General features: G+C 41.6%; 1 protein-coding gene across 2 annotated transcripts in view; it reads right to left on the bottom strand.

Annotated features, from left to right (window-relative positions):
- LOC126481291 (adenylosuccinate synthetase) overlaps positions 1-12910 on the bottom strand; it is a 64750-nt gene that overhangs the window by 47154 nt on the left and 4686 nt on the right. For both annotated transcript variants that reach the window (XM_050104946.1, XM_050104937.1), the window contains 2 exons: positions 10650-10752; positions 8230-8360 (listed from right to left, as the gene is read on the bottom strand). In XM_050104946.1, the coding sequence (XP_049960903.1) occupies positions 8230-8360; positions 10650-10752 (234 nt within the window). The remainder of the gene's footprint in view (positions 1-8229; positions 8361-10649; positions 10753-12910) is intronic.

Below are 12910 nucleotides of genomic sequence, written 5' to 3'. Positions count from 1 at the left end.
TGCTTCTTTCTGCCCAGTACAATTTCAGCTGTCCCATGCATTATTCCTTTAACATTTCCCATCTTTCTTCAATATCCTCTCCTGCCCGCTCTTCGGCTTCATTAAGTCTATCTGTCAAGTTAGTTTTATACTGTTGTACTGCATTTTCATCATTTCTTAACTTGGTATCATCAAACCTTGGTGCAATAGCTCTCTTGGTCTATCTATAATTGGCTATCCTCAGTCTGTATTTGATTCTTAACAAATAATGATCACTATCACCATCTGCTCCATGACAGCTATCCACCTCTAATATATCTGATGCATGCATCTATCTATGAGTATGCGATCAATCTGATTTTTTGCAATCCCACCTTGGGAGCTCCATGTAACTTTCCTTATATCCTTCCTTTGCATCCATGTGCTTTTAATAATCATGTTATTGCTCATGGCAAAATCAGTTTGTCTAATACCATTATCATTAGAAACTTCATGTAGCTTCTCCTCACCAGCTGTTTTCCTGTATGTAATTTCTTTCTCTACTTTAGCACTGACGTCCCCCACAACCACCTTAATATCATGCTTTCCACTTGCTATTTCCTGCTCAAGTTTCAAACAGAATACAACTTTTTCCATCGACTCTGCATCGTCTTTTGGTGCATATGTACATATGAAGGATATATTGAAGAAAAGGGCTTTCATTCGTAGTATGCAGATTCTTTCGCTAACAGGCTTAAAGTTCAATGTGGCAGCCTTTTGAGCATTAGCAATCAGAAAACCTGTGCCTCCATATCCTCTGCTTCCACAGCTGTGAAACAGTGTGTGTGTGTGTCCCAGATACTAATATTCCACTTCCTTTCCATTTCACTTCTTTGTACTGCTGCCATTGTCCCATTATATTTCTTCATTTCCTTTTTCAGGTTCTGTAGCCCTCCAGGCTTGTTCAGTGATCTCACATTCCATGTCGCTAAATAATTCGTGGGCCGTTTCCATTGCCAAGGCCGTTTATCCACTGCATCCATCCGGATTTCTTTGTCCTTCGGTTCTGTAACAAGCTCTTTCTTCCAGGGTGAAGTTGCGTGCCTCACGCCCAATGTTCATGTTGGAGGACCTGGATTTTTTTAGGGTTCACTCCCCTCCGTCGAAGCCAATCCGGCTTGGGTGACCCTGCCAGTAGCTATGCTACTGCCAGCACAGCTCTAGGCTTCAATGGAGCACACAAACCCTCCCACCTGCCACTGAAGGTGCCTGTGATAAGGCAGTGTCCCCTGGGAGGGTCTGCACTCACTCACTCTCATTATTTAGAAACCTTTTTCTTTCTTTTTCCATACTCCATTGTTGTATTTTTATGTTGTTCTTTCATCAAAGAAACCCAGTGTTATACAGGGATTTCTACTGGACCTTGTCATTTTGCCTATTTGATAGTTCATCTCATTAAGCTACCAATTTCTCTTATATCATGTTCCACCTCTGTTTCAGCCAATCATTGCCTAATGCTCCCTTTGAAATGTTTAACAACCTCTGGTTCGCTGAGTACAGCTTAATTAGGGCTGTCTGACCTTTGCAAAACATGAACACACAGACTAGAGGCTTACTGGAATATAATTTACTGCGGTAACTGTATTTAATGAACAGAGTGAACAGAGAGTATAACAAATATTACTGTGCACCAAGTATTGATCGGAATGTACATTCTGAGGTGAATCATTCTTGAATGTACAAACACTCCAGAGGAAGTCAGTACACGATTACTATTGTAACCCAGCGTGACAGGATCAGGAAGGGAACAAAGAACATAAAAAGGACAAAGATGCACAGCGAGGAATAAACAGTACAAAGCAATGTAAAAACCTATTACAAAACGCAGTGCTCCTAGCAGCTGATGTGGAATCTACTAGACAGCTGCAATTCACTTGTTACCACGCAATATGGCATTGCATTACTAAACGTACGAGCATCACTAGTTGACACAAGCTTGGCTTGACAGTCGACTGCGATGACAACAAGCAACTGCGCAGACGAAGTTACATGAGCCCCCACTATGGAAGTGGAGTAATGTCACGGCTCTGGGAAGCAAAATGCATATGGCAGCCAGAGTGACGAAGACTTGCCACCGAAATGCACTCGATGGGAATGGTTGTGGTCTTCCCTGTGAAACGTCAATACAATTGAGCCTCTTCACTGGAATGTTGACTAGCTGAAAGTTTAATGCCAAAGTGGTACTGTCAATGAAGGTCTGGAAAACTCTGTCATTCTGCTGTGCCTTGGCCAGTAACAAAAAATCTACTGGTCATGACACACTGCTGACGTGCGAAAGAGTTTGCCACCACACTGTCGATGTCAGGAATATGCTTTATGCCTGTGCTTAATTGGCTCAAATTTGAGGTTGGTGGTACTGATGGGAGAGCACCTAATAGTATTCTGTTTGAAGCATAAATTAGCAGCTTGTGATGTGTGTCAATCGTGAACATCCTTGCTTCTGTTTGCAGCCAGAAGTATTTAACTGTATCACACACACAGCCAGGAGTTCACAGTTGCATGCACCCCCATTACATTGTGACAGTGACAATTTGTGTGAGAAGTATGCAAGTGGTTGCCATACATCACTGATCGATGCTGCAGTACTGTGCCAACAGCAGTGTGACCCACGTCTACAACTAATGCCAAAGGTGCATCACATGTAGTGTGCAGAAGGAATGCTGTGTTTGTCATACTTCGTTTTATAGCCTCGAAAGCAGAGCTCAGTGCTTCATTCCAATGCATTGGAATCCTGCATGAAACCTTCGAGCTGGTGAGTGCTGCATTCAATGCTTCTTGCATACCTGCTGGGTGGGACAGGTGTTGGTGGTACAAGTTTAACATTCCTAAAAATTGGCTTAACTTCTTGATTGTGTTTGGTCTTGACATCTGTAGAAATACTTCAATCTTCTTGGTTAGCAGTGGTGTGCCTGCAGAAGATATTGGGTGGCCTAGAAATGTTACCTCAAGTTGCCGAAACATGCATTTGGCCATATTTAGCATCACACCAAACTACATCAGACATTTAAATCCCCTTTGAAGTGGTGGTGTTACTCCCTGGTTGCTGAAAATATATCATCCAAGTAGGCAAAGCAAAATGGCAGGCCTCGCAGAATAGAATCAATAAACCTTCCCCAGATTTCGGCACTGGTTTGTAATCCAGTCATGAATGGAGTAATTACTACCACCTTGGGGATGTCTTAATTCTACCACAAGTATCTGCATGTATGTTTTGGTACAGTCCAAAATGCTGGATACTGTTGTGCCAAGTAGCGTGTAATTATAGTCATGTTACAAAGATGTAGGCGAGCGTCAGATACTGTTCTGGAGTCAAGTGGACAATAATCACCGCACGGGTGCAAGGCTCCTCTTCTCTTCAGGATGAGATGTAATGTGGATGACAACGGGCTATGTGATTGCCAGATTACTATATTTACTCGAATCTAAGCCGCACTCGAATCTAAGCCGCACTCGAATCTAAGCCCCACCTGAAAAATGAGACTCGAAATCAAGGAAAAAATATTTTCCCGAATCTAAGCCGCACCTGAAATTTGAGACTCGAAATTCAAGGGGAGAGAAAAATTATAGGCCGCATCTCCAAATCGAAACAAAGTTGGTCCATTGTAATATGACACACAATTTAGGTCGAATGAATGACGATACAACCACAGTAGTTTGGTTCGAGTCTTAAGTTAGCCGTTAAGCTTTACCAGGTAGGCATTGCTATGCGTCAGGCGCTCCGTCCGTATTTATACGGGTACCCTTCCTTTTCCACGTGCTTCGTCTGGTTTGAATTGATAGCTTATTTTTCTTTGATCTGATAAGCGCAGTTTTCTTTGTTAAAGATGTTTACATCACTGTAAGCTGAAAATGCGTTACTGTACTGTGTCATGCATTGTTTGTCGCATTCTGATAGTACGTGTTTACGGCCTGTCGCTGCTCACGGCACGGCTTGCTTTTGTGCGCGCTACCGCCGCTTTTTTTTTTTAAAAAAAAAAAGAGGAATCGTCTCATTAGTGAAACAATGGAAAGAAACTGCTATTTGTTGTTACTTACACTGCTGCTTTCTTTGATAATGATCAACAAGAACCAAATAATAGACTGCGTATGATGATGTTCTGAACGAGAGTTTAGCGAAAATTTTTCTCCGTTTGAAAATCTTTGCAGGCGCCTCTTTAGTACATTACATTCTACACAGAAATTAGAGTCATCTTAGATTTAAAAATCAAGTCAATTGCCGTGCTCCAGTTCTGACTGTATCACTATTAAGCATAAGAATACTACGAATATAAACATGACATGATATGTACATTCTTCCGCGTTTGCTGTTGTCTCACTCTAGTTTCGTAGTTTATTAGGCAGACTGGATTTAAATGAGATAGCAGCAAACATGAAACAACACATGGCAAAATGTTTATTTGCGTATTATTCTTATGGTGACGAGAATACTGCATGTGATTCACAATTTATAAAAGTTCCTATTATAGCAACCATCTCTTCTCACAGATAGGAAAAAATTCAGAACGAGTTGGCCATATTGACAAACATCCCAAACGGTCTTTCCAGTCGGATTTTCGTAGTACATTGAAATGCTGCTACGTTCGAAGATTACCATGAGGAATTTGTATTTACTTCATTGGATAATGTATGAAAATGCAGTGGTCGAAACTCGGGGCGGAGAAAATAGCTCGTCTTCCACCTTTTTTTTTTTAAATTTATTTACTGACGCACAGGTTTTGGCGCCAGTATTTATCTTTGTGTGTACATAGCATGCCTGTGTAGCGCTACATATATTCGACGGCAGAAGTAAGTTGTGGCGGCACCCACCAACTTTTTTCCGAATTTTCGCTGGCTTTGCACTCGATTCTAAGCCGCAGGTGGTTTTTTGGATTACAAAAACTGGAAAAAAAGGGCGGCTTAGATTCGAGTAAATACGGTATTCCTTCTTTAAGCATTGCATCAAATTCCGCTCTAGCAATGGCCATATGCATGGATGTCAAATGCCTGGGTCTACAGGATAACAAAGGATAATATATAGTTTCAATAATGTGTGACACATGCTTTAAGTGCACTGGAGGTCTGCTCAAAGTCGATATCTGTCTTAGCAGAGAGTCGAAATTTGTCTTAGCAGAGAGTCGTACACCTCGTCACACACCTGTATCATCTGATGTATCACAGTGAAAGCCTGCTGCCAGTCCAGTAATACTGTTGACCAGACAAGTGTTGGCTACATCCACTAATACACAACATGCCAAGAGGTCACCTCCTATAATCAGCTCAATGAACAGGCAGCACACTCCCATATTCAACTTGATATGTTGTGTTCCATATGTTGAGATGCACGAGCTATTAGTGGCAGATTCACAGAATGCCATCTGCTGTCTATGGCAGAGCACTTAAGTTCTCAGTAGGATGCTTAAATATGGCCAAGTGTCTTCTCAAATACTTCTGACTAGTCCTATCATTAATGAACAGGCACTGGACTGTGGGGGAGTTGGCTGCACCAACCACCAACTGCCACTGGCATTTGAGTATGACCACGGTGTTGCCCATTTTTGTGCTTATACACTGAACCTATAGTAGAACCATCACACAGGTCATTCTGCACTAGACAACAAGATTAGTCGACAACCAGCTTCTGGATCTCCAATGATAATGTCCTCTACTATTCCCAGCACCACCTTGCGACAGCAGCTTACCAATCTGCGGCAGCACTCCAATCTGTGTGCATGTGACTGTTGCTGCCAGTGTCATAATACTGCCCAACATGGTCACTACACTAACCTGGGAAGGTGCAATGGCCTCTAATTCAGTCATTGAGCTCTGTCACCGAGTCCAACGTCATTTCTGTTGGTGATACCAGGATTGCTTTGACCTGTAGTGGTAGTCAGCTGCTCCACAGTGTGCACAGTAGATTGTCAGGAACAGCAACTGTATCCACCTTACTCGACAACTGGTGCAGATATTGCAACAGCTTATGACTGCCTGTTTTGTGTCAACACTTGCCCGATCCACTCCTCATGCGACACTGCGACTCTGGATCAATTCCCATTTAAGCCTTTCTTATGAATTCTCTTGAAGCGGTGCAGTAATCACGTCTTTTACTACCATGGCATAGAGGTGATCAAACTGACTCACAATGAGAATGAATATTGTCAAGTCGGCTGAAATTCTTGCACAGCAAACACTGGGTTCCTACTTGCACAAACCACAGAATCATGCTGTTCACCCAAAATGGAGGCAAATGGATTGCTAGCCTGGACCTGTTGGTGCATCAGTCATCTTGCATTATAGTTAAACCCAGTGGTGGTGGTAGGTCAACCTTCTGTAGCTCACATCACGTCAAGGTTACCAGCTGCAGCATACAGCTCAATTTGGGCTGTCTGACCTTCGCAAAATGTGGAAACACAGGCTGGAGGTTTACTGGAACAAAATACTTTATTGTGACCACTGTATTTAACAAACAGGGAGCACATCAATTATTATTTTGAAGTTGTCTTCCCATTATGCAATCTGTCCTGAACCTTTGAGTGTTTCCAGATCTCTTCCGTGCGTATAACCCTCTTCCATTATTCTTGAAGTAAGCATCAACAATGATCAAACTGAGCACTGTTCGAAACTCTGCCAGGCAACTTCCCCTTGCATTCCTTCCCCCAGTCCATGTTCTGTTATTTTTCCTTTTCGCTACAGTCAAATTCCAATCCCCCATTACAATTAAACACAGATGTAAATCACTATTTTCAGCTGATAGTGGAAATTCTTCCACCTATAACAGTACTTATGGAAGGGTACTAACTTTATCAACCTTGGGTTACATTTGTAATCAGTCAATGATGTAGAATTGGTGATATTTTCTGACAGACTTAAATGTGCAATACCTGCACCATCTACTGAAATAGGGATTGGTAGATTACCTGTATTTCAAAAGTCATGGTAACACAATTATCAACATGCATAAAATTCTTGCTACTCTGTAGCAGTGTAATAGCCTGAAGACAGTTACATGCGGCTTTGCTGTCAAAAGACATTTCATTGTAGTTGGAAATACACAACTCTGCTGAAATGCACAAGGAGTGAGGTTATACATATTCCTCCAGTAGAGTAATATGTAACCATGCATATACCTTGCTGACAAACGAAACCTGAAATGTAAATGACAATGACTTAATGTTTGGCAGAGCACAACTGTTGTGTTGATTTGTTATGAATTTAAGTACACCGCAGCATCTTGAGGGATGATGCTTGCCTTCAAGGTGGGACGACAACAGCATTAACTTTGTAAGAGGAAGGGCCTAGGGGGATATTTGTGCATGTTTCATGGTTCTTCACCCCAGGTCAAAGAAGCAAATCGCCCCTGAGGCAATAGCCACAGTTGACTATGTCAATGGTATTGGAAGGGAACAAGTGAATAATTTAAATGTATTCTTTTCTATGGTCGAACTTAGAAACATCGAGTTGATAGCTGTAGTCTTACATCAGATCTAGAGATAGCAGTGTATGTGATGTTCCTGTATGAACATCTTGTGTATTTATTCCATAGAATTTGATGAGACGTTAAAGTATTTTACATCCAGCAATATTCCAGACTGCAGAGGAGAAGTCCAACAGATTTGGCCTGTCACAATGAAGAACTTCATGGAACTAAATACTATTCAATAACTATAGACCTGTTGTTAATCAAAACTACAGAAAATCATTTTCAACATAAGGAACTCTACATCAGAATAAGTCAGATCATGTGCAACAGAACTTATTTTAGTGTATGGAATGCCAACCTTCAAGTATCATCTTAGCACTCCTCTTAACCACTTCCATAACCTTTCCTTACTTTCACCAACAAAGTACTCTTTGGTTGTTCGCAGGGAGGAGATATGAATTCTAGACCAGAATGAGTTACAGTGTTGAGACATCCTCGCAAATATCAGGACAGTTACATGGTTTGTTAATGTGGAAATGCCAAGCTGCACCAAGGTTCAGAATACACATTAAATTTTAAATTTTAGATAAAAGACTGGCTGGGTAAGTCAGCTGGAAGGTCAGAGGAAGACAAGGCATATCACCTTTAACAGAAACATACCTTGTAAAGCACTATGGAATTAAAGGTTCTTGACATATTTACCTTATGGGGATTTTATTCTTGGTGAATGTAAATTGCCTCTATATGTCATCATCATAAGAAATATTTATCAGTGTTACAATAAAACGAATATTATTTCATCAACAGTACAGTACCTGATGGAAGTCGAAGACTAGATGAGACCGATCCGATACCAGCAACCGGTCCTCCCATCTTGACAGGCCTTTTGCAGCATTCTTCTCTAACTCCTCAAATAAACCAGGTAGATGAATGACCACACCATTACCTATAATTTGAGTTACATTCATGAGAAACATAAGCATGGCTTTATTCCTTTAGAATGAAACATTTCTTTGTGTTATTAGTTAGCAAAGGAAATCTTACCTCTTGAATCCTCCTACGAGACAAACAAAGCCTTAAAAATATCACAAAGCAATCAAACAGCATTATACTATAAATATGTTTGTTACCTTTACATGTCACCAAATTTTTAAATGGTCGTAAGTGAATATGAAAGCAGATGAACACACACATGAACACAGTCCAATACAGCTACAGAAATCCACAAAAATTCTTAGTTAAATACAAAGTCCTAATCACTAGTACAGAGAGAGGGGGGGCGGAGAGAGGGGGGAGAGAGAGGGGGAGAGAGAGAGAGGGGGAGAGAGAGAGAGGGGGAGAGAGAGAGAGAGGGGGAGAGAGAGAGAGGGGGAGAGAGAGAGAGGGGGAGAGAGAGAGAGGGGGAGAGAGAGAGAGGGGGAGAGAGAGAGAGGGGGAGAGAGAGAGAGGGGGAGAGAGAGGGGGAGGGGGAGAGAGAGGGGAGGAGAGAGAGAGAGAGGGGAGTGAGAGAGAGAGAGAGAGGGGGGGTGAGAGGGGGGGTGAGAGGGGGGTGTGGGAGAGGGGTGTGGGAGAGGGGTGTGGGAGAGGGGTGTGGGAGAGGGGTGTGGGAGAGGGGTGTGGGAGAGGGGTGTGGGAGAGGGGTGTGGGAGAGGGGTGTGGGAGAGGGGTGTGGGAGAGGGGTGTGGGAGAGGGGTGTGGGAGAGGGGTGTGGGAGAGGGGTGTGGGAGAGGGGGGTGGGAGAGGGGGGTGGGAGAGGGGGGTGGGAGAGGGGGGTGGGAGAGGGGGGTGGGAGAGGGGGGTGGGAGAGGGGGGTGGGAGAGGGGGGTGGGAGAGGGGGGTGGGAGAGGGGGGTGGGAGAGGGGGGTGGGAGAGAGGGGGGTGGGAGAGAGGGGGTGGGAGAGAGGGGGGTGGGGGAGAGGGGGGTGGGAGAGAGGGGGGTGGGAGAGAGGGGGGTGGGAGAGAGGGGGGTGGGAGAGAGGGGGGTGGGAGAGAGGGGGGTGGGAGAGAGGGGGGTGGGAGAGAGGGGGGTGGGAGAGAGGGGGGTGGGAGAGAGGGGGGTGGGAGAGAGGGGGGTGGGAGAGGGGGGGAGAGAGGGGGGGGAGAGAGGGGGGAGAGAGGGGGGAGAGAGGGGGGAGAGAGGGGGGAGAGAGGGGGGAGAGAGGGGGGAGAGAGGGGGGTGAAGGTGGTAATGAATATATCGTTTAATGACACTAACATTCCCACAAGATACGTATATCACTAATACTTTGATTTTGATTCTGTATCTCTATCATCACATATGCAATAGTAGTATACTCGTTTTAAAAGTTATGTGTCAAGCTGTTGACCAGTTTAGCATACAGCTAAACTAATAACATGAAATCCAACTCAATCGTGGTATTTAAACCTTGAAGTTTTCTGTAGAGTTAAATAATGATACAAGTAGATAACAATACATTCAATACACAATATATTCTGAATCAGAAGCACAGACAGCTATTGTTTTAGTCGAAACATGCAACATGCATTTCTTCCTTTGAAGGCTAGTACACTGACAGAACTATAAAGAAAAATTACAAATACATCCCCTGGACGTACAAATCACTAAGAAAATCACAGCTGTAAGCACTTTTACATCCCACCACCAAAACAATACACAACAACATGAATAATGACATAACTGAACACATTAACAAAGACAGCCATAATGAATTCTTCGTGAATACAAGAAGGAAAATAAAAAGTCCCCATGAATAATAATTTTCCGTATTTTTTTTGCATATATCCTATAAAAATAGTGTGCTTAAAGAAAATACAAATTGCATCATTCTTCCCTCAAACAGCACAACAGTAGAGATGGTTGTTAACTTACGTTTCAATAAAATTTAAACTAAGAAAACAGAACTGTGAATGACACCTGCTACAAAGGACAATACAGAGGAGCAAACCAAGAATAACTTTGGGGCACACACAGGTAGTACATGACTTAAAACACTGTTTTTTTAATTTAACAAAAAAGAATATGATAACAAATTCACTTAAACTTCTTAAATATGTTTTCACATCAAGTGAAACTGAAGGGATAATATTTACTTTATTACAAGCTGATGCACTGTAATGCTTTTGTTTTTCTGCAAAATTGTCAATTTCTGAAGTATTAAAATACTTTTGTCTAGTAGAAAATGGAACAGATTGTGCGAAGCAATAGCTCTCATTACAATACGCGATGGTTTAAGGAACCCTGAAAATAGCTTACCAATTAAGGATTTGCATTCGGGGTTGATTATTCCACTTGGCAACAGATGAAAATCATACTCTCGTTCATCAACAACCACTGTATGGCCAGCATTATTTCCACCCTGAAAACAGCTACATTAATTCCATAAAAATGGAAGACAAAAAATACGAGTTATTGATGAGTAGTGGTTTAGTTACTTCAATGTTCTAATAAACTCCCAGCTTCAATTGAAAGGCTTAGACAATGTTCTTTATCCGCTTAAATAGTTTCTGCCAAAATATATTTTGATAGCTTTTTCGATATCTGAGACTAATGGAATTTAAAGTAGTATGTTACACCCCAAAGAATATACTGAGATACTGAAAATTTTGAATCAGCAGTTATACTGTCATTACAGGTTCAGCTCACTACATGATTCCACAATGGCAACCATAACATATACATATGAACATTTACTGTAAAGTTCAATAGCTTAATTTCAATACTGGATTACACACACATTGCATCAAACTGAAATTGGCTTAAAATTAAAAGAAAATTAATAAAAGTCTGACAAATTTAAGAGATATAACATAAGTTCCCAAATATTACCTCATTCAATTAGTTTGGGCAATTACTGTGAATTTAATTAAGAAGGTTCAGATTTGCAGTAATTTATTTGCGTGAGTTACAACTGACATGTTTGTACCGCAGAGTGAAACGGGCCAAAAGAGTTTCACGAGAATAGTTTCTTTCCAACCTCAAGATAATGAATTTCATTTTCTTTAACAGTCAAGCAAGCTGCTACAGTAAAACAATCAGAGCATATGATAGAAATATACAAGATCATCAGAGAAACTGAATACTGTATTTCAAACATAAAAGCATGATTTATAAAAAATATGTAAATACAAATTGCATCTGTGCTGAAATATGACGGAAGATGTCAATGGCATATAAAAAGTTTATTCTCCCTCACTCTCCACACAGAGAAATAAATGTACTTCAGCCCTCTCAACATGGAGTGTAGGGACTAAGGAAGTCTGCTGCCACTTATGCACTGCGTGTGGGGCAGGAGGCTATTAAACTTCATACAACTCTAAGTGATGCTAACCCAATATAAGAAATGGAAACTTGTTTTCTTCATAAAGTGTGACTACAAACTTCAAATTGCTCGAGTAGGCAGCAAAAAGTAAGTACTTCAGGTAAACAAACTTCAATATTCTAACACTACAAAATAACAACAAATTATTCTATAATGTTATTAAGAATGCTATCTTGCCACAATATTATTTTTAAAGGCTGGTAAGGCATATCACCTGAATACTTGGGACTTTTGTCCGTTCAGATCTAAAGAGCCCTAAGCAAAAGAGGAAGTGAACAAATATTATATTCAATGGAATGATTGACTCAGACAATTAGTCCAATTTACATAATGAAGTTAAAGTATCCCCAGTTCAGTTACTATGGATGTGACATGGTGTTCTCCGTGAGTACTACGTTTTCCTTATTGAGTTAAAAAGATTTATTTATTGCATATACATGGGTAAGAATTAATAAAACCAACAAACTCCAAGGATGGATTCCTGACTGGAAATGGAGGAAAAAAGGTCCTATGAACACGTGTCCATAAATGGATAGTGGGCCTGCAACAACAACAAATCACCCCAGAACACAGTACAGAGCTGCATCACATCCACGTCACAACAGATGTTCAAAGTTGCCTCCATGGTATGCAATGCACGCATTCACATGTCACATTATGGATTGCTGCACTCCTTCCCTTACACCATATCGGCAGGCCACTTGCCAAGAGCTTGTACTAGGGTTCGTATCAATATCCTGTAGAACCTGATCCTCCAAATCTGGTGTATGCACAGTCCTCCACCTCCATGCATGTTCATCTGTCTGAAAGAACCCACAATCACACAGATGCCCAAAAAGAGCTTGAAATGCTGTGTGATGTGGTTGCTTTCTGTGAGGATACTTCTTTTGGTATAGTCGTGCTCACTCTCGGCTGTTTATATCTGCTTGGCCATACACAAACATCATCTCAGCGCGTTCCCAACAGGAATACCAGACTACTCTGCTGTTTACACTACACTGCATTAATCACACAGCCTGCAACACACAAGGACCACATGGCATGTTGTCACAAGGAGTTTCATTCGTCTGTGTCGTCTACTGTGGTGACGACACATTTCTGGGAACATTTTCATAGGACCTTTTCCTCTATTTCTAAACAGGAATTCCATCCCTGCAGTTTGTCAGTTTTATTAATGTTCCCCTCATATAAAACT

Source organism: Schistocerca serialis, chromosome 1 (genome assembly GCF_023864345.2).
Source record: "Schistocerca serialis cubense isolate TAMUIC-IGC-003099 chromosome 1, iqSchSeri2.2, whole genome shotgun sequence".
Lineage (NCBI taxonomy): Eukaryota > Metazoa > Arthropoda > Insecta > Orthoptera > Acrididae > Schistocerca > Schistocerca serialis.
The sequence above is the reverse complement of the archived record's forward strand: the minus strand, read 5'-3'. Positions and strand labels throughout refer to the sequence as shown.